General features: G+C 25.9%; 4 protein-coding genes across 16 annotated transcripts; 2 read left to right on the forward strand and 2 right to left on the reverse strand.

Annotated features, from left to right (window-relative positions):
• Positions 1–117: 117 nt before the first annotated feature.
• Positions 118–11,574, reverse strand: LOC124950862. Of its 8 annotated transcripts, none has more exons than XM_047498262.1 (20): positions 11,383–11,574; positions 8,791–9,155; positions 7,609–7,727; positions 7,193–7,365; positions 6,177–7,118; positions 5,839–6,023; positions 5,671–5,710; positions 4,275–4,442; positions 3,707–3,845; positions 3,405–3,611; positions 3,138–3,308; positions 2,861–3,037; positions 2,602–2,756; positions 2,378–2,460; positions 1,941–2,273; positions 1,592–1,859; positions 1,391–1,467; positions 1,063–1,282; positions 508–953; positions 118–392 (listed from the first exon to the last, which is right to left on the reverse strand). In XM_047498262.1, exons 2-20 carry the CDS (start codon positions 9,030–9,032, stop codon positions 275–277), a joined length of 4,263 nt encoding a protein of 1,420 aa, XP_047354218.1. In that variant the 5' UTR covers positions 9,033–9,155; positions 11,383–11,574; the 3' UTR covers positions 118–274. The 8 variants fall into 8 exon arrangements, with proteins under 8 accessions (XP_047354218.1, XP_047354216.1, XP_047354217.1 ...); XM_047498260.1 differs by having other exon boundaries at positions 5,671–5,734; XM_047498261.1 differs by having other exon boundaries at positions 5,671–5,734; positions 8,791–9,176.
• LOC124950865 (DNA-dependent metalloprotease dvc-1) lies at positions 10,792–16,042 on the forward strand. 5 transcript variants are annotated; one of them, XM_047498273.1, is made up of 5 exons: positions 10,792–12,316; positions 12,423–12,580; positions 12,713–12,764; positions 12,848–12,967; positions 13,041–16,042. In XM_047498273.1, exons 1-5 carry the CDS (start codon positions 12,218–12,220, stop codon positions 14,499–14,501), a joined length of 1,890 nt encoding a protein of 629 aa, XP_047354229.1. In that variant the 5' UTR covers positions 10,792–12,217; the 3' UTR covers positions 14,502–16,042. The 5 variants fall into 5 exon arrangements, with proteins under 5 accessions (XP_047354229.1, XP_047354228.1, XP_047354230.1 ...); XM_047498272.1 differs by having other exon boundaries at positions 10,793–12,316; positions 12,656–12,764; XM_047498274.1 differs by lacking the exon at positions 12,423–12,580 and having other exon boundaries at positions 10,793–12,316; positions 12,656–12,764.
• On the reverse strand, positions 14,727–23,179 carry LOC124950864 (vitellogenin-like). Of its 2 annotated transcripts, XM_047498269.1 has the most exons (22): positions 21,137–23,178; positions 20,603–20,835; positions 20,273–20,518; positions 19,979–20,137; positions 19,769–19,911; positions 19,548–19,695; positions 19,282–19,466; positions 18,891–19,210; positions 18,650–18,825; positions 18,347–18,564; positions 18,059–18,278; positions 17,757–17,958; positions 17,440–17,656; positions 17,218–17,375; positions 17,009–17,154; positions 16,795–16,928; positions 16,583–16,712; positions 16,327–16,509; positions 15,936–16,265; positions 15,569–15,824; positions 15,191–15,470; positions 14,727–15,068 (listed from the first exon to the last, which is right to left on the reverse strand). In XM_047498269.1, exons 1-22 carry the CDS (start codon positions 21,147–21,149, stop codon positions 14,897–14,899), a joined length of 4,269 nt encoding a protein of 1,422 aa, XP_047354225.1. In that variant the 5' UTR covers positions 21,150–23,178; the 3' UTR covers positions 14,727–14,896. The 2 variants fall into 2 exon arrangements, with proteins under 2 accessions (XP_047354225.1, XP_047354226.1); XM_047498270.1 differs by lacking the exon at positions 14,727–15,068 and having other exon boundaries at positions 15,327–15,513; positions 15,666–15,824; positions 21,137–23,179.
• On the forward strand, positions 21,744–22,091 carry LOC124951141 (histone-lysine N-methyltransferase SETMAR-like). Its single transcript, XM_047498970.1, has one exon. The coding sequence runs from the start codon at positions 21,744–21,746 to the stop codon at positions 22,089–22,091; it is 348 nt and encodes a 115-aa protein (XP_047354926.1).
• Positions 23,180–23,242: the final 63 nt, after the last annotated feature.

The following is a 23,242-nucleotide window of genomic DNA, read 5'->3' on the forward strand; positions in this document are numbered from 1 at the left end:
TATTATATATTAAATAACTTTTATATAATAAATAATATTATTTATTATTTAATATATATATATATATATATATATATATATATATGTGTAATAATAATTGTATTAATTTAATTTTTCTTTTTAGGTTTGGACTTAATGGTTTTATTCATCTTACGAATTATTAACTACATACTTTGTTACATAGGTAAATGATTTCATGTGTTTTTTTTTATGAATGTAGAGACTAAAGTATTTTTATCGTTATAAAAAAGAAAGTAACATTTATTTACAAGGTTCAAAAGAACTCTCCTTTATGCTTTTTAGCGGCCTGAGAATCATCTTGAGCGTCTGTTCTTAGCATTAACCTAGGAATCCGTTTGGATTTTAAATAGGATATTATCTCACTCGGCGATCTATAATAAAATAACATCGTGCGTTAAGTGTAAATGATAATTATAATATTATATATTTATATTTATATATATATATATGATTAATTCCAATAATTTAAAACATTTTATTGGATACCTCGTGTGAATTTTTGAATCAATTAACATTTCCGTCGAATTGGTAGTATCAGTCGAGCTAGAAGAACTTGTACATGGTGAATAAGGAATGATCTGATAGGTAGTTTTATTTACTACCTCGTTATTTGATTCTGCGTTTTCTGCTTGAGCTGGTACCGTGTTATTAGCCGCGCGGGGCGTTGTTTCTGTCTCTGATATAGGCTTTTTTTTTACTTCTAAATCTGTCTTCACCGGTTTTATTTCAACATGATTTTCAGCTTTTGGTTTCAACTTTCCATCGTGCGTAGGAAAGATAACAATAGGCAATGTAATATTTTTATCGCCTTTCGTAGCGTTCATTAATTTAGTTAATAACTTTGATATTTCCTCGCGTTTTCTTGTAACAATTATTTCTTCAAACCAATTTTTTAATGTTTTTATCGGTAATGTATAATCTTTAATAGGATCCTAGATTTAAAATTTTTAATTTAATAAAATCTTTGATAATTAATATATATATAAGTATATACCTTAAAATAATATAGGTACATACTTAAAATAAACTATAAGTATATACCTTAAAGAAGCTCTCCACGTATTGTAATACATATAGGCCGCAATCAGTAAAATTTGATTGTTGAGGAACTTTTGGAGATGCTCCCTTAATAGTATCTTTTGAAAATGTCTTTTCAATTCCCATTTTAGCAACATGTTCGCAACTTAAATAATCTCTTAATGTAGCAACAACACGACATCTACTAGCACCCGCAAGAGAATCAAATATCAATATGCAGGGACTAAAAAAGAAATATAAATATTCTCAGTATCATTTTTTTCATAATTATCTCCTAATTTTTTTTTTAGTTGAAAATACACGATCGTGTTGTTTCAATTGTTATACTTACACTTTTACAGAATTTATATTTTGTATAGCATGATCTGTTTCTTGGCTTTTATTGTTCTCCTGTTCTTCAGTTTCGTCCTAAAATTAAAAAAAAAAAAATATATACATATATATACATATATATATATATATGTATTTATATATATTAACATGTACCTCTATATACTGTCTAGTTAAAAGAAAATGATTAATTATTTCTTACTTCATCATCACTATCCATTTCCATTTCTTCATCGTCACCTTCTGCTTCATCTCTTTCCGAGCCATCATCTCCTTGATCTATTGTTATCGTAGTTGTTACTGGAGTTATCGTAGTAGTTCCAATCGTCACAGCTTGAATTTTAAGATCTTTCATTTTTTTACTCTTCTGAACCGTTTTATGAACATCTTCTTCTTTAGTAGTCTTAGGATTTATAGAAACTTTCCCCACTAAACCAGGGAAACAAATAATCGCCAAAAACCAATGAGCACTATAAATATAAAAACATTATACATTATTAATGTTAATAATTTACGTAAAATATATAAACATTTAATATATGCAAACTTACTGTTCATTGATAGGAATCACTATAAAATCCTTTTCAAATATATTAACATTTTTAGTCCATTTCTGCACTCTTGCATGTCTTTTAGCAGCTGCAGAAAGAGGAATTGCACTTTCACCAGCTTGAGCATGAGGACTTGTTAAGCGTTTATAAAAGTATGAACTAAATACATGTGTTCTATGTTGATCTGTTTCTGATAACACTTCCAATGTTAAATACTTCAAGTAAAAATCAATAATAACATCATTTAAAAACTGATCCTCCCCAAGACATAAGTAATCCTCGGTATTTATGGCTATACCACCTTTTGCAGGAGGTGGTGGATATACTGTTATTCTGTAAAGTAAAATAGATTAGAAATATATAAATATGAAGTATGAAAAAACATATATAGTAGTATATATGTATGCTAATTTTGTTAAAATCAAATAGTTTCTTACGTTTGTATTCCACCGTTTACAGTAGATACACTTGAAAGTGATGTTTGACTGTACCTTCTAGTAAGACCTTGAACTAATGAATTCTGTAAGGAAAAAAATGAAATAAATATTAAACAGAGAAATATAAATTTTGTATAATCATATATAATAAAATATGACTTATTTTATTTAATTATATGTACATAATAATATATCACTTAATTATATTGAAGAATATCACATACATCTTTCGGTGATGCTCGCACTAAAATATCATTTGCTTCTTTTGGATTTAATTCTTCGAACAAGCCTTTTTTTACCATGAATATATTTTTTAATGCAACCTTTGATTCGTCCGATATCTTTTCCGGCAATAAAGTAATCCGTCTATGTGTATGATCTGTACAGTAGAAAAATATTTTACGGAGAGATCAGATCTTTATAAAATAATATATGTATATATATCTGTAAATGTTATATATGTAAAATTTAAATACTACTTACCTTTACCAGCTGGATCATAATATGGCCCTTTTGGATCTTGCATTCCTAATAATTCACGAATCATTGCACCTGTACTTGTAGTTGTATAAAAGAAAATAACTGGCATAGATTTTCCAAAATGTACCAGAACCTTTACTAAATCTTGTATTTTAACGTCCAATGTAACAAAACTTGTATCTGTAATATAAAACAATACAAAAACATAAAATTATAATTAGATGATAATAAATTTTTCATTGAAGAGAATATATATACCATATATTTATTTAATCCTTACCATCTTCTAATAAAGGTATTCCAAATCTTATTCCACTTGGAGATATTAGTACTTTCTCTGGTGGGATATATTTATATGATCCTATTCTGACTGTCCGACACAAAATAGCAGCATGTATATTTTGTATAGAACTATCTGTAAAATTCTGATCTTCACATCTTATACTTCCGCCTATAAAAAGTAATTGTAATAGTACAGTAAATATATCCTGGAATAAATCTTATAAAAATATATATCTTGATGACAAAAATTAATCAATATTATTACCTTCAGTACATTCTTCGTTGCTTGGTGAAAAATCAATATTTGTGCTAGAAACAGAGTTGTTTGTAATTACTGGTTCTTTATCAAGGATTGTCTCCATTTCTTCGGTAAAATTATTACTTGCGTTACTTGAAACTGCACTAGTGTTAACACCATCTACTTTTCTAGTTTTCCCCTCTTCATCCTCATCTGATGATATAGTTAAACATTCTGAGGGGAAAAAAAAAGATAATTAATATATGGACAATATATTTTATTTTTATTCTTTAATATTGTTAAAGTACGATACAGAATCTAAAAAATACCTGGTTCTTTGTTAATAAGTTTCGTCCTTGACGTGAAACCTCTTCCTCTTCCTCTACCACGTTTATAAGCAGATCCATCGCGTTCTAATTTCTCCAATTTTGCTGAAGAATTTCGTTCATTGTTTTTCTTATAAAACGTCTGTAAAAATATAATATTAGAATATATTTAAGACACATAAAGAAATATTTGTATTAAAAATAACAAAAAAAAAAAAAAAAAAAAAAAAAAAAAAAAAAAAAAAAAAAAAAATCTGGAATATGAGATAATAACAAAATGATCATAGAAGAAATCTGCTATAGATATCACCTGAAACTTCAACGCACGGAAAATTTCTAGGTTTAAAATTATATTAATAAATTTAGTACCTTAAAAATTATGCTATATATATATATATATATATGTGCAAAATTTCTTCATTTAGTAATACTAAATAAGCATGTACAATTTGAATAATATGAATTCTTTAGACATTCATCTGTCACTCAATCACTATATTTTATAACAATTTTTTAATATTAAGTACAATGCACTATACTGGTCTTCAAGCATTCCAGTCATGATCCTTACATTGACAGACAGCATGTTCTCCTTCTTTTCTTGTATACCCACAGTCATAGGTATCGTCTTCACATCCTCTGGTAATTTTTTCAAACATCGTTGACATCGGTTGAAGTCTAATGAGCTAATACCACAGTTTGGACACAGTGCAAGCTTTCCCTCGATGTATATAGCCTCCTAATTCCATAGAAAATGTGTTATAGCTTTTGCCATAACTTATTTAATATAATAATGTTGTATGTGTCAAATTGACATTACCAATTATTATTTGTATGTACATTAATATCGTATTATAATATAAAAAATTATTGCCCAAATCTAAACTTTATATCATTTTAACTGGTAACTATTTTTCATATTACACAGTTATTTTTTGCAGATTATTAACAGTGTAAAATAACACAATATTGGTACTGCTACTATATATATATATCCAGAATAGAATTTTTATATATACTGATTATCCTTAAAATTAATAAACAAACCTTGAAATATAGAACACATTATATATAGCAAATATTAATAAATATTGTATATTATTCATTTGTCATTAATATTTCATGAATAAATTAATTCTTTTTATATAAAATAAAGACCTGAAAAATCATTATATCTGATACATATTACATAATGTTATCACTATTAACCACTGTTAATTAGCACATGAGATACTAACACTTTACGGTCCATCAATGATACTGTATCATCGCGATTTGATAACGTAGACTTTATCAATATACAAATGCATTTTTGATTGTGCGTATCTGTTAATGTTAAAAACATAAATGTAGAATGTCGATTAGCAACGCTAAAGAAGTTCTCAATAAAATTATTTGGACACAGTTTAGAATTAAAAATTGATGCTATATACATATGGATGCTATACTTGAATTGGAAAAAGGTGCAGAAAAATTAATTACTAAATATATATTCCAATGGAAAAAAAAAAAAAATATTTAAATATAATATTTAAAATGTTCTCTACAATCTATTGAAATTATCAATATTATCGCAAGTATCACCGATACCGCAAAATGTTAATATTATTAAATATGATGAAATATTATACTCTGTTCAATTCCTCTAAATCTTCATATATTTTCAAGGGGAGGAAGAAAAAAAAAAGAGGAGAAAAAAAAGGAGAAAAAAGAGGAGAAAAAGGAAACTTCAAATTATAGTATATTATAAAGAAATAATAAAACAAACAAAAAAATATATACTCAAATGACATACATTCAAAATGTAATATTTTTATAAATATACATTTAGAACGTAGTATGTCACAAATAATTATAATTAATTATTTTTTATAAGAAACATTTTGAATTAATTTATAAAATTAATTTTATTATTAATCAAAAAATAAATCTTAATGTTTCCATATAAAATTGTAATTTTTTCTTACCTCATTCTGACATATAGGATTGCTATTTTCATCAGGTGAACTAAAACACATTAATTTATTACATCTGTTCATATTACAGTATGATCAAATATATTAACTATAAAATAAATAAACATAACTCTATGGTTTTGTAATAAAGACAACATTAAAATTCCAAAATAATCTTACCTAATAGAGCGAGAAGTATTGCGTGATCCGATAGATGCACTATCCTGTGATGTGTTGCTGTCGTGCTCATGAATTTCATTCAATATGGCACTTGTACCTGGTCCTGCTTCTACAATGTAATTTATACCCAAAGTAGAATCCAAGACTAAGCATACAGCAGTCTCACCACCAAATGTAATGTTTGCCTAATAATATTCATTTTTCATAAGAAATAAAAAATTTTTAATAAAATAATTATTTTGTAATATCAATATTAATAATAATGATAATAATAATAATAATAATAATAATAATAATAATAATAATAATAATAATAATAATAATAATAATAATAATACCTGTTCCAGAAGATCTTGCACAGTACAATCATCATTAGATATATCAAATGTGATTAATCTTTGTTCACCATTAGGTAAGATTACCAACATTTTTGCAGTATTGCCTTGTATTTGACGCTGTACTATAGTAGTTGAAGGATTGCCAATAACTTTTTGTAGATATGCAATGCTTTCACTTGCACCACCTTCTGAATCTGTTTGAGATGGAGAAGACTGTTGTTTTAGAATACCTCTTTCTTGTAAAATACAATCAGAATCAACATCCGAATTTGTTTGCATATTGTGCGAATGTGAGGAAAGTTGAGATTGTAACTGATGTAAATTTTTTTGTTCTATAGTACCAACTGACGATTGTTTCTGTAATTGTTGAAACTGTGTTGTAATATTTTGTAACTGCTTTTGTTGTATTACATTTGCTACTTGTTGATGTTGTAATGAATTAGTTGCAATATTTTGTACAGGCTTTTGTGACATATTGGATACTTGATTCTTTCTCATATTTTGTTGCGAACGTTGGTCGTTTTGCAACTGTCGTAATTTTGCTTGTTTTATCCTTTGACTTAAATGTTCCATTTCTGGATGTTGTAATCTCAATGGATTTTTAGACATCTGAGTAGGAACTGTAGGTCGTGTTGGAGATACTTGAATAAAAGAAGTACGAACTTGTCGCGTAAGTGTTGTAGTTACATTCTGTCCACTTGTATTAACTGTTTTATTATGGAATGAAGGAGAAGTTACTTTAACGTTTGGTACATAATAACGTTGTTGTATTCGATTTGATGCAGTATCTGTTAAGTTCAAACCATCAGAAGGAATGGATGGAGAAACTGTTTGTATATTATTTGCCGAAAATCGATTTTTATTTTGATATAGTTTAACTGACTTCTTTTCTGCAGATTCAGGAGTATAAACCTGCGGTTCAGTATTTCCATGTAGAGTTAACTGAAAAGACATATTATTAAAATTAAAAATTACAAACATATGACTAATGTATGCAAAACTACAAGATCACTTACAGGTATAGTTATATTATTTTGTGGTTGGCTCTTATTTAAAATAGCAGTTTGACTCTTTTCTGGTAAAAGAGTATTTTGTTTTGAAACTGCATCTACATTAATACTATTTTCTTGCATCTTCACCCATTGTATCTGTTGATTATCATTATTACATTCCACTGATGGTTTAATAGCTACAAATTTAATTTACTATATTAATTTTTAATAATAATAATAATAATAATAATAATAAAAACAAAAAAAAAACAAAAATGAAAAAATCTTTATTTTAACATAAATTTAAAGAAATTTCAATTATAATTGATTTATAAAAACTTCGTAAATTTTATTTAATGAAAGAAAAAAATAAGTAAACTGATATGAAAATTAATTCTAATCGTGTATGTACTTTTTATATTAAAAACAATAATATTTACCTCTCTTATCCACAACACCTACTATATTTTCTGGCGCCGTATGTACTTTAACTGTATTAGGCTTTAATATACTTTGAGATGGGGATGTTTCATTTGTTTTAATTATGAATACGTTTTGCCTAAAAAATAAATAAATAATATTAGATATTAACTTTATATTTGGATCTATGATAGATGAACATATCAGTTTTGTAAATTTTATATCAGCTTTGTCTCATGTGTCAATCTTTGAATTTTTCATAATGATATATATTTGTATATATATTTAAGACTATGAAATATTATCAAATAACTTTGAGCATAAAACTGTAAGTTATAATAAATACAAAAGATGAATGTCATAAAAATGTAGATATAACAATGATATACAAGTACATAAAACTTTACAAAACACAAGACATAAATATAACATAAAAAGAATCTTTAAGATATATATTTATTTTTTTTTTATATTACAGTACATTATATGATATTATATTGACTTATATATACTAAAGGAGTTAAAGAAATATAAGGCTGACACACTAAGAGAAGGAGAAATCTATTTTTTAATTTTATAGATTCTAATTACATACTATTTTCTAACATCAACAGTTTCATAAAAATTATACATTTCAGGTCTTCCAAAATAATATTGATGTGGATTTATGACAATTACTACTTAAATTAAAACTGTTATTTTAATAATAAAGACACAGAAGACAATGTTTAAATTAAAATGACATATTAATATATTCTTTGAGGCACACGCGTACAAATATAAGAATAGACTATATCAAAGATCATAATAAATATTCTACAAAAAATTCTGTAACAGTACAACACTTCTCCTAAACACAAACAATATATAATTAAAATTAATACTATATAATCCCACATAAGTTTAATATTATAAATATGTAATGGTATATTTTTTTAAATAGTATTAAATTTTTTAACTGTTAATAAAATATAGAAACCGTCATATGTTTTCTTTGATTACCATGCTATTAAACTGAAATATTATTTGATTGTAATCAATTAAACCCCAATATTCTTTTTTTTTGTTTTTCTATTAATTCAATGATATGAATAAACTAAGATTAAAATATTTTAATATTTAGATCTATCAAAGCATTAAGATCAATGAAAAGAATATCATTTTACTACATTAATACTTGAAATGCATGCGCATAAGTTTACCCTTGTTCCAATTGCGGTGTGGAGATTTGACTCCCTAAGTTAATAGTTTGCTGGCAAAATATTGTTTGCTCACTGTTTTGTTGGGCACCAGTATAAGTCAAAAATTGTTGTGAACCATTACCACCATTATTTACATCCTCAACTAATTGAACATGTTGCCCTTCTACAGAGCAAATTCTCTGTACTTCCTCAAGTGTTAATGTACCACTGGCATTGGTCACAAAGTTATAATATTGTGCCATATTACACAAGATTTTACTGCTCGCAATACAATCTTTTCTCAATCAATGTAGATCAGTATTGGACTGCTGCTACTGTGCCAGAATATACCAGTCCATTAATATCATTTCTGTAGAATGTAGTTTCTAGAATGTGCACAATACGACCTATTAAACATAATTTACAATTACTCTAAAAATTTCTGATATAATATATTTATCCTATGCGGAATATATATACATACATATATATATATATATATATATATATATATATATATATATATATATATCTCATATCTCTAGGAAGTAGAAGTCAAAAAAAATAAAACCAAAACAAAAAAAAAAATTGTATTAAAAATGATATAAAAAGTAGTTAAGTTTTAATAATATATTATTAATTCACGAGTTAAAAAAAAAAAAAAAAAAAAAAAAAAAAGGAAAAGAAAAATACTAAATACATTTTTTCACCCGCATATATCACTCTAATATTCAAAATTAATTATTTCAATTTTAACTTCTTATATAGTGATTATATAATAGGCATAACTTAGCACAGAAGCATATAAAAGAATGTTTTGTAATATCAAGCAGCAAAAGATTATGTATGAAATCATCATTATCATAAATTGCTTTTATTCACTGCTAGTTATTTGTAAATAATACTGTTTATAATACAATATTGCATATTTAACAATGAATATTTTTGAACTATAAATAGGACATAGTAATCCAATTAATATAATTGTTTAGTATATCTAATATATCACTATTTTGGTTATATTAATCCTGTTGCTAAACAAACAAGTGATAATTCAGAAATACTTATATAAAAAAAAAAAAAAAAAAATAAATAAATAAATAAAAATAAAAATAAAAAAACGTCAGATCAAGTATTCTGATTGATATATAAAATGATATACAGTTAACTAATAACTAATAATAAAATTTAATTTTCTATTAAAATTTTTGTACAACATGTGCTTCAAAGATTCAGATACCTAAAAGAATTGTCATGAAGAATAAATTTTGTACTGTGTGAGTTAGAAAATAGTTATACAATGATTCTTTCTATGCTATGGAATAAGTTTTTGTTGCAATGTACTGTATTAAAAAATCAGAACAACTTATATCTTTATAATTTTATATATATATATACATATATATATATATATATATATATATATATATATGTATATATATATATATATATATATGTATGTAAATACATGATCAATAATCGATTAGTCATGATATAAATATTCTGATTTTTTCTAGTTTATGTAAAATATTAAATACATATCATGTTTTAATACTTTGTGAAAAATAACGTTTCTATTTAAATGAGAATAATATATAATATTATAATAATATATTATGATCATATACATCAATCAACGTTCTACTTTTTTGTTCATAAAAAAAAAAAGTATGAATAAAAAGTTTTAAATTGAATGGAATTTGATCTAATAAAAGTTATAAAAAAAAAATATAAATATATTATGCAACATCAAAAAAGTTAATTATTTAAATTTATAAATTAAGAAAAGTATCTAAATAATTATATTATCATAAAACCTGATAAACGAATATATTTTTCTTATTTGCATAATTTTATATTAATTTTTCATATACAAAATAAAGAGATAAAAATGTATTATTTAACTTTCTTTTTATAAAAAAAAAAAATAAAAAAATGAAAAAATAAAAAAATAAAAAAATCAAAAAAAAATGTATGTTTGCGGAAAGTTCCGTAATTTAATTAGGAACAAAAAGACAACGAACGTCGGAAAGAAGAGGAAGAACATTTTCCTCGGCTAGTTCAGTTTGTCACTGTTATCTACTAAAATTGTTCTTAATACTTAATAAGAGCTGGTTAAACCTATAAACCTTGTGTCCGATTAAAATAATGATCGTCGTAGGAAGTATATTTTCCAAGTCATAACCTAAAAGTCAAAGAAAAGTAGAATCGATCTTGAGAAACTCGTACGCATAACATGCGTACGATACTCAAGGGAGTTCGATCCTGCATATTACAGAGAATAAGACAAACAATTAATGGGGAAGTATAAAAATTCTAAAGAATTTTAATCTAATGTGTATATGATCATGATATGTAAAAAGAAAAGAACAATCAATTCTTTTCATAACCTTATCGCTAAAATGTAACATTATAGACGATAAAAATATTTGAAAATAACAACTGGGAAGATTATAGATAAGCATATTATTCAATATATTGACATTATTGATATTAACTAAGAATAAGAAGAATAACTCGTATGGATTTGATGAATCGGTAGATGAACGCGTATTATCATCAATGCACACGCATTAAAATATTTATTTATAAACGTTTTATAATAATACTCACGAATGCCCGTATACGACGATTATGGTGCACTATTTTTATTAAGCTACTAATAATTAATATATTTAATTTGTTTCAAAGTTTTCTCGTTATATTCCACGTAAGTAAATAACAACTGCACCTCGCCATTTTACGAGCCCGTTTGTGTGAACGAATTGCAAAGCAACAGACAGGCCGCAAAAGATTACGCCACTGCGTCACGAAACCTGCTTGTTTCCGGCTTGATACTCTTGAAATTGGCTATAGCGGGAAATCCTCGAAATTTTAAATCTTACACATAACCTTTCTTAACGTAGTATAAATATTATAATTTTAACTTTATGTACTTTATCTGATAAATAAATATACAATACTAACTTTATTTCTATCAATTGAAGTAAAAAGATATATTTCCTATAAATATCTGTCAACAAATAATAACGTAGAAATGCGATAAAGAGATCATTGTTGTGTGACAAAGCAAAATTAATTACGTTTTATTAAAGGAAAATGGATGAATAGAAATTCTACAAATATTGATTAAATTTCAGAAAAAAGCATTAATGAATTATATTAATTTCTTTCTTAATAAAGTTATGTTAATTTCTTTTTTCTTTCTTTTTTTTTTCATTTTTTCAAGATTTAATTATACATTAAACATCTGTAACATGTTCTGAGAAATTTTCCTGACATTCTTTCGTGTACTATGAAGTTATACGAGTGGTATAAACGACCTTTCAAAGTATCGAAAAGTTTAAACGAATTGGAATGTCCTCAAGGATTTTTAATGGTATTTAATAAAATGTGATTATTTCAAGTCAGTCCGAATATAAATCTTTGAAGGAAAGATTGTTATAATATGAATTCAAAAAGGAATCGTGATTTAGAATTAGCATTAAATTTACATGACGAACTTAATATTGTTGGTGTAACAGAAAATGCAATTATTCCGAAAGACGTAAATATACTTTTTTTTTATCTGATTAATGTTAACTTTTTTCTTTTTTTTTTTTTTTTTTTTAATTTATTATATTCCCATAATAAATTTAAATTTTTATTCGCAGAAAAATAAACATTACAAACCAAAAACGTTAATCGATCAAACATTGGAAATAATAGATCCAACTCCTAATATTTATACATTATTTATGCAATTCAATTCACGTTTTTTCTGGAATGTTTTATTATCTGTTCAGGTTAAATGGAGCAATAGAATGACAAGGTATAAATGACACTTGTTACTCTATATATCTTTTATAAATATAATTAAAAAAGATATATATTATTTACTTTACAGTTGTGCAGGAGTATGTACTTATCATCCAAGAAATAAAGAATGTATAATTTCTCTTAGCGTTCCATTACTTAAACTGAGGCCAAGAAAAGATCTTGTCGAGACATTGCTGGTAATGTTCTCATTTTAATTAACTGATGAAATTAAATTTCATAAGTTATAAAATAATAATAATAATCATTTTTATCATTTTAGCATGAAATGATTCATGGTTATTTGTTCTTGACAAATAATAATCGCGATAGAGATGGACATGGACCAGAATTTTGCAAGCATATGCATAGAATAAATAAAGAGGCGGGAACAAACATAACAGTATGTAAATGTTAACAAATAAAAAGAATTGTATAGTTTATAATGGTAACAATATCATATGTATTTTTTTTAGATATATCATAATTTTCACGATGAAGTTAAATTGTATCAACAACATTGGTGGAGATGCAATGGTCCTTGTCATAAGAAGGCTCCATATTTTGGAACTGTACGTAGAGCTATGAATCGTGCACCAGGCCCATCAGATTTTTGGTGGATAGAACATCAACAAAGTTGTGGTGGACAGTTTATAAAAATCAAGGAACCAGAAAATTTTAAAACTAAAAATACAAAGAATAATCAAAAATCAAAAACTATATCGAAAAATACTTATAAAGAAAATAATCTAACCGATTGGTTGAAAAATAATAATAATAATCCATTCGAACAACATAAATCTGACAATATATCTAGATCAAAAATTTCTAATCCAGGAAATGAAAAGATCAAAAATATTCATAAAAGCAATAGTCCTCTTAATCCAAAAATAAATAATAAATCATTAGATAGCAATCTAAAGAAGCTAGGTAATAATACAAATAATGTTCATGGATGGGGTGTAGGAGGACCAAACAGTTCCTCTACTTCTAAAATAGTTAATAACAATCATACTCCTAAATATTCTTGTTCTGGACAAATAGGAGGTTCTAAAATCGGTAAAAGCAATTTATTGGATAAATTTTATATAAAAAGTAATAATCAGCAACAAACATCATTACAACAAAAAACATCATCGTATGATAAAGCTAATACAAAAAAAAGTGTTATAAAATCTGTACAAAGAAAAACAAATGCAAGTCAAAGTGATGCTTCGAACCAGGAGATTCGTGATCCTGTAAATTGTCCTATATGTCATGTTTCTGTTTCTATTAATATTATTAACGAACATATAGATTCGTGTTTAGATAATAAAGATGAAAAAAAGTCGAACGATGTAAAAAATCATGTTAATGATCAAATGGATACTTCATCAATGAAAGATAATATCTTTACTACTCCTAAACGAAGTAATGTAATGCATGCATCATCAACGAAACGACAAAAATTAGACAATTTACATAAATCTGAGTTCACAGATTGCTCAGTATGTCATAAGAGCTTTAAGACTACAGAAATTTATAACCATCTTGACATATGTTTTCCAAAACAATGTGTGTCAAATTCATCACCTAATATAATAGTTATTGATAGTTCATCAGATTCTGAATCATCTAATAGTATATTTGCTGATAGTCCTTGTATGAAGACAAATACACAATCTAATTCTAGAAAAACTAACAGCAAACACGAAATTCAAAAATGTTTAATTTGCAACACGATTATTTCATCTACAATGTCATTGAATGATCATTTGGAAGAATGTATTGGAACAATGTTTAATGATGAATCTGTATTATGCATTGACATTAATAATGATAATCTAGAAGAAGTTCATCCAACAGATCCCAAGAAGTATCCTTGTCCTGTGTGCATGGAATTATTTACAGAAAATATCATGAATGAACATTTGGATAAATGCCTTAAAGAAAAATAATTGTAATCCAATAGATGTAATAAATATATCGAATTATCAGTGAAAATATAAAAAAGTAATATTTTGCTTAATGATGCTGTGATATTACACAAGATCATATAATATCCTTAAATAAAAATACTTTTTTTAATCATAAAGCTATATATAAAAAAAATCATCAGATGCTTTTATTTTTTATTTTATAGAAACATATTTTAATAGTACATATAAATTTAATCTTAAAAATATATTTAATATTGTGTGATATACAAAATAATCATCATTCTGTTTTGTACTCTAATATATTAACATACAAAATAATATTTACATTAGAACATTAAGAGCAATTTATAATATTCTTGTATTTATATAATATAAAATATTTTTTTTTCATATAAATAAAATTATAAATCACTCTATAATTCTTCATAAAAATTATTAATAATAGAACTATTAACTGTGCATATACCACAACTGAATTCAGTTAAATAAGTAGGAAATAAAAGTAAAACTTGATTTTGCGTCCATTGCATAAATAAAAGAGTATTAGGAAACAATATATCAACAGATATATCACGCAATTTTATCCTGTAACATAATTAATTTCTTATTATTAAACTTAACATTGTAATCGAACAATTGAAAGTATCAATATTATTTGAAATATCAGTATTATTTTATTATAATACTTATTAACAATAATTACATACCATTTAGATCCAAATTTTTGGAACACATGCTTTTCTAATGGTACATATGATGTAGCATTATATATATGTCCACCATTGTAATATTGAATTACCTTTATAGTACCTGTTTCATCAGTAATAAGTACATTTATTAAATTATTTTTTGTTTTAGAAGCTCTAATAGCAAATCTTGGATTATCATCGTAGCATTGGCCAAGTAATAATATATTTCTATGAGAGTTAACAACAATTGTGGTATTGTAAATTGATCGTACAATATTTGGTTCTATAATACACGTGCCTATTGACGGTAAAAGAATATTTAGAGTTTTATTTTAACGTGCCTGAAAAGAAAGAATATATATCATTGTTAATATATAAATATATTAAGCAACTTACTAAAAAATGAATGAAAAAGAACACTGTCCATATATCTATGGATTCGTGTTCGTATTAAAAAATTTTCTATGAAATTAGAACCATATGGTATAGTCACTTTATTTGAATTTAATTCCAGTTCACTACTGTCAGAATCTTTAGGAAAGACTGCATTTAAAAGAAATTGCCCAGAATTATTGGTATAATTATTGTTTCCACTAAATAGTTCATAGACAGCTCTTAACTTCCACACGATTTTTGACAGTGGCTCTGGTAACTGATAATAATATCATTACATGTAATAAATAGAGAAAGAGATATATAATTAACAACATTAATAATATATACATTATGAATAATTTAAACAAATCTATTCGTATCCACTTACATTTTCGTACTTAAGAAAAAATTGATACTTCCTTAAGATAGATAATTCTTTTGAAGCTTCATAACAAGTATCAGTGTATGGAATAAAATTTCTTCTTTTCAATTCTTTACGGCACTGATTATGAGGCGACTTTTCTCTTTGACTTTCTTCAAGTTGTGCTTTACTGATTTCACCAATCAAATTTAATATGATCGACGAACCATTACATTTACCTTTAGCAGTATCAGATGGTCCCCAAGTAAAAAATAATTTTAATTTACAAGGAGAAGTAGGATTAACATTTAAAAAGTCCCATTCCCAGTCCATTTCTCTATCAGCTTCTATACAAAACTGAAAAGGATATATTGAAATGCATTTGTGTTACTATTATTCATATATTATTCTACATTACCTTCATAATTTTTCCATCGGGTGTAATTTTAGTTGCCTTGATTTTAAGATTGTCTGAAATCCAACCAGTAGTATCATAAAGAGCAGCTAAATTCCATTGATACAAAACACGTTGAGAATTAAGTTCACGATTTGTCAAAGATAACATGTGATGTTTATTATTTTTTAGATATTCAAGTTTTACCTAGCAAATAATATTTAAAATAATGTTTAAATCAATGAATTATTATTTATGAAAGATTTTATTTTATACCAACTTGAGTTTGCACTAATGCATCAGATGGTTCTACATAAATGGTTAATCCGCAGCTACCTTTCGGTGGTACATATGTAAAATAATCTAAAAGATGCACTGTCGCCAAAATTATTTTCATGCCTGGCCAAATTCTTATATTATGCAAAACAAATATAGAACATTTATATAAATAATATAATAATCAAAATTTAATATAAATGAAATAAAACTTACTGGTAATTAGCTTGATGGGATGATAATATATCAGATATTACTTTTTCTCTTGATATTGCATTTTCACAATCAAAAAGTTTTGTGAATATTTTTCCTCCCAATTCAGGGAATTCAAATTCAAATAAATTTATTGTCTAGATAAAAATATTTATTGAAGATTTATATTATCTTCTATTTAAATATTAGATGTATTATAATTTGAATAAGATTTTACCTTTAATTTATTTATTGGTAATACTCTTCTAACTGTATATGATGTTGGGCAATTAGGACAAATAACTTTTAACTTTGTTTGAGTCTTAGGTCCTCTTATATGGGTAACTGTTCTTACATGAGCAACGACTCCCATTTTAAAATGTTCTAAGAATACGAATATAGTAATTATATATCTCGATATTTAAAAAGTAAAAAAGATGAATATACCTCCTGGTGTATTATATGTGATAAATGGCCTCTCATCTAATCCAATTGTAATATTAATAGGAAGATATCCATGGATAGATTGTGTTCTCTCAGCTGCATGCCACAAATCAACCAAAGGATTATAATTTTCAATTATTTCACTTCCATGAATGGATGTTCTAAGAATATACATTAAAATAAGAAATTCTTGTAAAATTTCAACATAACAAAGCCAGTATATACCTTAATATAACATGATTATTACGTCCAATATCCGAATGTATAAAATTTCCTCTCATTGAAAATAATGATGTTGCTGTCATGCTAAGTCTTACATTTGTACCCATATCCGTTACTTGTACTGATTCCATAGTTATGGGAATATTTATTCGTTGTTGATTAATATGAAATTCTGTATTTTGGAATATTTGATATATATTATCAGATAACGAAGCTAAATCTAGAAAACAATATTCCTTGAATATAATTTATTTCTTTTATTATTTATAAAAAGAATTATTCGATATTAATAAACTATTAATTAAATATAATATACTGACATTGAACTACTTTTGCAATATTCGTTTGATTTAAATGTAAACATAAAACAGTCTTCTGTTGGACTTGTGCAATTACTTCTAAATGTATTGGAGCAGTTTCTTTCTGATCTAATTTATATTGATTCAGTATATCTTTAACGTGTGTTGGATTTTCAAGATAAGTTGATAAAGAATGTAGAAGACCTTCCGCTTTGATATACAACTATAAATAATATTTATATTATAAATAAAAATAAACAATAATATAAATATATGTGATATTGATATATTTTTTTTAATAATGACTATATATTATTACTTACAGATACATGATTTATAGTAGTACCACTTCCATAATTACTCAAAGTAACATACATTGCTTCTGGTATATTCGTAGCTGGATTTGCTATAAAAATTCCATGAAGCATGGCTCCAAATTTTCTATATGTATCTTTGTAGTCGAACAGATAATTACCAGTTAGTAACAATTTATTATTAGACGGTTTACGAAGTACACGTGTAAATTGTGCTGCTATACTTCCCCTAAATAAAGAAAATAATTACAACAATTATAACATAATACATAGATATTTAAAATAATTTCTACATACATATCAAGATAACAAGGATATGTTGTCTGCTCTATAGATTTTAGGGTTGTATAAAAATAATTATATAAATGCAGATTTGGTTCAGTTTTCATATACCAATACAAAGATATTAATCTACTTGATGTTGGATTAGAAACAATTAATAATGTCAATGCAGCTACTCTCATTTCTAAATGCTCTGTCTTATTTACCAATATTGGCCAGTACACAGGATATATCTATGCATGAAAGAATGTATAATTCAACAATGAGCATATTAATAATAAAAAAAATATATATATAAGATTTTATAAATTTTCTTACAATGTCTGGTCTTAAAGGTGCAGATGGAAGAGATGCCCAAGCCGCAAGTACACGAAAATGACGTGATTCTGCATTATTCCCACTTGCAATAGATTCTAAAAATTCAACTACCCTTCCTAATTGTATATTTGCCAAACCTTCTAACCATATCATTTTTTTTTCATACTCAGTACTTTCTAGAAAATATTTCAATATTAATGATATTATTTAAATTTAAATTAATAGAACTTCATCAGCATACCTGTGAATTTATCAAGATAAAAACGTACATAATCGTCAAGTATTTCGTATGAACAATACACAAGGCATGTTTTATAAATCAATGTGCCATATGAAAGAATGGCTGTATTCTGAATTTCTGCAGAAATCTCTCTTGCTAAACTTAGAAGTGGTCGTAAAGTTATTAATAATTGTATGTCTGGTTTCCTAACATGAAATGGTAATTGAGTTAAAAGTTGTATTGCTATTATATCTGATACTTTATGATTTTGAATTAAATCGAATATAAACAAGGCAGAGTCTTTACTTCCAATTTGTGGAAGTGCTTCCAAAAACATATTCCTACAAAAATTAAAATAATAATATTTATATTAGTTTATATAAATAAAATATAAAAAAATATATTTTTATACCGTATTGTTTCTTCTTTGTAACTAGTTCCTGAAATATTATTGTATGCGATTTCTAAATCAGTACGGTCTAACATTCCAAGATAATAGAGAAGAATAGAAATAGTTGTGTTATGTAGATTATTTATTTCTGTATCTAAACCAGGAGTCTCAAGTGTTTGGCTCAAACGATCTAATAAGTTTCCTATCTGTAAAAATGTAATATTTTTGTTATAGAAATAGAAAAAAAAATAATATTAAAATAAATAATAAAATAAAATATAACTTACAACTTTAAAAATAGTATCTTTATCTAGTACTCCTCTACCTTGTGTCAAATCTTCCTCTGGAAGTTCATGTTGCAAAGTTACAGTATGTGGATTGTACAATGAAATTTGATTCACTATATCTTGTACCGTAATTAATTGAAGATTCTGCCTACATACTCCATATAGATATTATTCTATTATTATTAAAAAATATATCTTATAGAAACAAAGAAATAATATACCTTGAAAAATAAAACTGTGCTTCACCAAAACTTTGAAATGGTTGTACATATATTCCTCCTGTTGCATTAATATATAAAATATCTTCTACAGTGTTATTATATCTTACATAATATAATCGTTCGCTGGATTTTAAAATGGGATCCTAAAGGAATTATATACATAAATAAACATTTTAACAATTAGTAAAATAAATATATGTTAAAACCCACTTGTTCAGAATGAGGACATTGCATTCTTGGAACATTGGTCCAAAATCGAAAGGAATGACCAATACAAGTCCGTGGATCTAAAGACTTTCTAATTACTTTTTCATTATCATTCTCACTACTTATAACATATTCTATGTCGCATTGACCATAATGATTTGTCTATAAATGCATTAAAAAATTGAAAATTATTATTATCAAAAAAATGTACAATTATCTTTCCCCCTTACCTTCATATTTGAATATTATAATAATAATAATTTATGAATGGTACATTATGATATTATAACAACTTACTTCAGTAGAATGGAATGCTGCTTCCTTTTCTATAGTAGAGAGATCCAGTTGTAATATTCCTACTATACTACGCTTGATATTTGTAACCCAAACAGATTCATTTTGTATAGTGAAATTTTCTACAAGTCCCATTTTATATGTGACTTCAAAAGGCATTAAAAGATCTTCATCACTTTCGTTAATATCTATATCTTCTCCTTTTTCTCCAGTTTTGCCATTCCAAATATTCATTTTCAATGATTGAAACTATTTATAAAATTCATATACATTACATTATCATATTTCTTGTTTGAAATTAAAAATAATATTTTAAAGTCTGTAAAAGAATACCTGCATTACTGCAGCATTTTCTCTTGCTTGAATCACAAGTATTCCATTTAAACTCCATGAAGATGCAGAACTAGATGGTAATAATACACCTGAACTAGAAGTAGCATTATACAAATATCTATATTCCTTTTCTGGTGTAAATAAACCATATATTGATTGTACGTTGCATAGTAATATAAAAACAAAAATTCTTCCTAGTTTCCATGTAAGAAGACACTTAAAAAAATTGTTATCTACAAAAATAATATATACAAAAATAATATATACATGTATCCATATATATATATATATATATATAAAGAGAGAGAGAGAGAGAGAGAGAGAGAGAGAGAGAAAATACAAATGTGTAAAATATAAAATTATATTTCATGTTATATTTAAATTAATTTTATTTGAATATTAACGTCATAATGTTTCTATAATCGTCATAAATTTAAAAATTATATATTATAATTAACAACAATACTTACTCATTAAAAAAAAAAAAAAAAAAAAAATATCTAATAAATATAAAGAAAGAAAAATGAATTATACCTGTAAATTTCATGATGTATGTGATCGTAACTCAACTAAAGTGAACTGAGTTTATGGAAGTCAAAAGATGACCCTTACATCTCCTATCTCCGTGACCCACAAATACGTTGTATTAATCATTTATGTATGTATATCCCCTCAATAAATTATCTGTTATAGTATATACAGTGTATATCATATTATCTTTGTTTACGTAACTTCTATAGAATAGAAAGAAAATAAATAAAAGATGGAGATTTTAAAAAATTGATATATCTAATACTGAGAACTTTTGACGAAATATAACGTCATTTATATACCGTTTATACATTGAATATATTCATTATTGTACAATGCAAAACAGAATAAATTTCTTTTAAAATATTCGTATGATATCTTCTTCGCTCCTATTCATTATTATCGTTAAAAAAAATAATGTTAATGAAAATAAATATTAGGTCAGTCCAAAAGTTCGTGCGCATTAGTAGCATGTATGGGATTCACAATGACTCATTAGCAGATCGATAAGATTTCGAATCTGTCAAAACTTGTCATCGTTTGACTGATGTATTCGTCAGTTTGTCACCAAATTTCGTAAAGATCAAACGCATATTAGTACCGATAAAAAATGAATATCGATAACGCATATAAACGTGCTGTGTTATATTTTTTCTTTTCGAGTGGTGAAACTGCCAGATCTGCAGCAATAAAAATTAATAGTGTACATGGTGCACATACTATTAGTGTAAGGACTGCCCAGAAATGGTTTGAAAAATTTAAACTTGGAAAAAGCAACATTAATGATGAACCCCGTTCAGGACGTCCTGTTGATTTTGATAACAACGTTCTTAAAAATCTTGTGGAGTCAGAGCCACATTTAACAGTGGATCAAATCGCAGAAAAGATGCATTCATCTCATGGGACAGTCTTTCGCCATTTAAAGGAGATTAAAAAAGTATCTAAGCTTGGAAACTGAGTACCACACGAGCTGTCCGAAGCTAATTGCTAGCAGAGATTAAACATCTGCATCTCTCTTCTATCGCTCTTTGAAAGAGAGCCATTTTTAGATCATTTGGTAACAGATGACGAAAAATGGATTATTTATGATAACGTCACCAGAAAAAGACAGTGGACAGACAAAGTTAAGCAGCCAATTCCAACACCAAAGACGTCTTTACATCCTAAAAAAGTTCTGCTAAGTGTGTGGTGGGATATGTATGGTGTCATTTATTATAAATTGTTAGAACCAAATAAAACCATCAATGCAGATGCATACAGTGAACAACTTTGCCGTTTAAATTCAGAATTAATTAAAAAACGTCCGCGATTGAAGAATATGAAGAAATTGTTGTTTCACCATGAGACTACATACGACTAGACTACATAGCTCTAACAACGCTGCAAAAAATTATTGAACTGAATTGGGAGCTTTTGCCGCATCCTGCATACTCCCCGGATATTGCCCCAAGTGATTTTCACTTATTTCGTGCCTTACAAAATTTTTGCCAAGGCAAAAAGTTCAATTCTAAATAGGATATACAAAATGAATTCAGAAGTTTTTTTGCTTCAAAACCAGAATCTTTTTACACCAATGGAATAAAAAAGCTACCAGAAAAATGGCGAGATATTGTAGATAGCGGAGGAGAATATATCATAGATTAAAATTTTAAATTGTGTTTTATTTACACCATTTAAAAATTTCGCCAAAATGTGCACGAACTTTTGGACTGACCTATGGATAACTTCAATGATGATGTATTCGATATAACTAAAGGAACTCCTAAACGACTAAAGCAGGTATCTATTGATAAATAAAATGTTATATATATATATTATACATCTAAAAAATTTTTAAATGATTCATTAAATAATAATAAAATTAGCAATAATTTAAGTTAGCGGAAACCAACGAAAATACTATATTATATCATAAAAATAGCATGGTATGTATTATGATGATTACAATGATTAATTAATGTAATACTTAAATATATATATATATATATATGACTTATTATAATTATTTTCAGTTTTGAAAAAAAGAGATATTTTGTGTTATTATTAATATATGTACATACAACCCCCCTCCCCCACCCCATTCACACACACACATAACTGTATTAACAT

Source organism: Vespa velutina, chromosome 8 (genome assembly GCF_912470025.1).
Source record: "Vespa velutina chromosome 8, iVesVel2.1, whole genome shotgun sequence".
Classification (NCBI taxonomy): Eukaryota; Metazoa; Arthropoda; class Insecta; order Hymenoptera; family Vespidae; genus Vespa; species Vespa velutina.

Bases quoted from the DNA above. Each gene is read 5' to 3' on its own strand.
- LOC124950862 (XM_047498260.1), bottom strand. From the start codon at position 9,032: ATGGCACAATATTATAACTTTGTGACCAATGCCAGTGGTACATTAACA. The intron at 1,860-1,940 runs GTAAGTTTGCAT...TTATATTTATAG, and splicing joins GTGATTCCTATCAATGAACA to TGCTCATTGGTTTTTGGCGA. The intron at 954-1,062 runs GTATATACTTAT...TTTTAAATCTAG, and splicing joins ACGTGGAGAGCTTCTTTAAG to GATCCTATTAAAGATTATAC.
- LOC124951141 (XM_047498970.1), top strand. From the start codon at position 21,744: ATGAATATCGATAACGCATATAAACGTGCTGTGTTATATTTTTTCTTT.
- LOC124950865 (XM_047498272.1), top strand. From the start codon at position 12,218: ATGAATTCAAAAAGGAATCGTGATTTAGAATTAGCATTAAATTTACAT. The intron at 12,581-12,655 runs GTATAAATGACA...TTTACTTTACAG, and splicing joins TGGAGCAATAGAATGACAAG to TTGTGCAGGAGTATGTACTT. The intron at 12,765-12,847 runs GTAATGTTCTCA...TTATCATTTTAG, and splicing joins ATCTTGTCGAGACATTGCTG to CATGAAATGATTCATGGTTA.
- LOC124950864 (XM_047498269.1), bottom strand. The intron at 19,912-19,978 runs GTGGGTTTTAAC...TAATTCCTTTAG, and splicing joins AATGTCCTCATTCTGAACAA to GATCCCATTTTAAAATCCAG. The intron at 16,713-16,794 runs GTAAGTTTTATT...GCATAATATAAG, and splicing joins TCCCATCAAGCTAATTACCA to AATTTGGCCAGGCATGAAAA.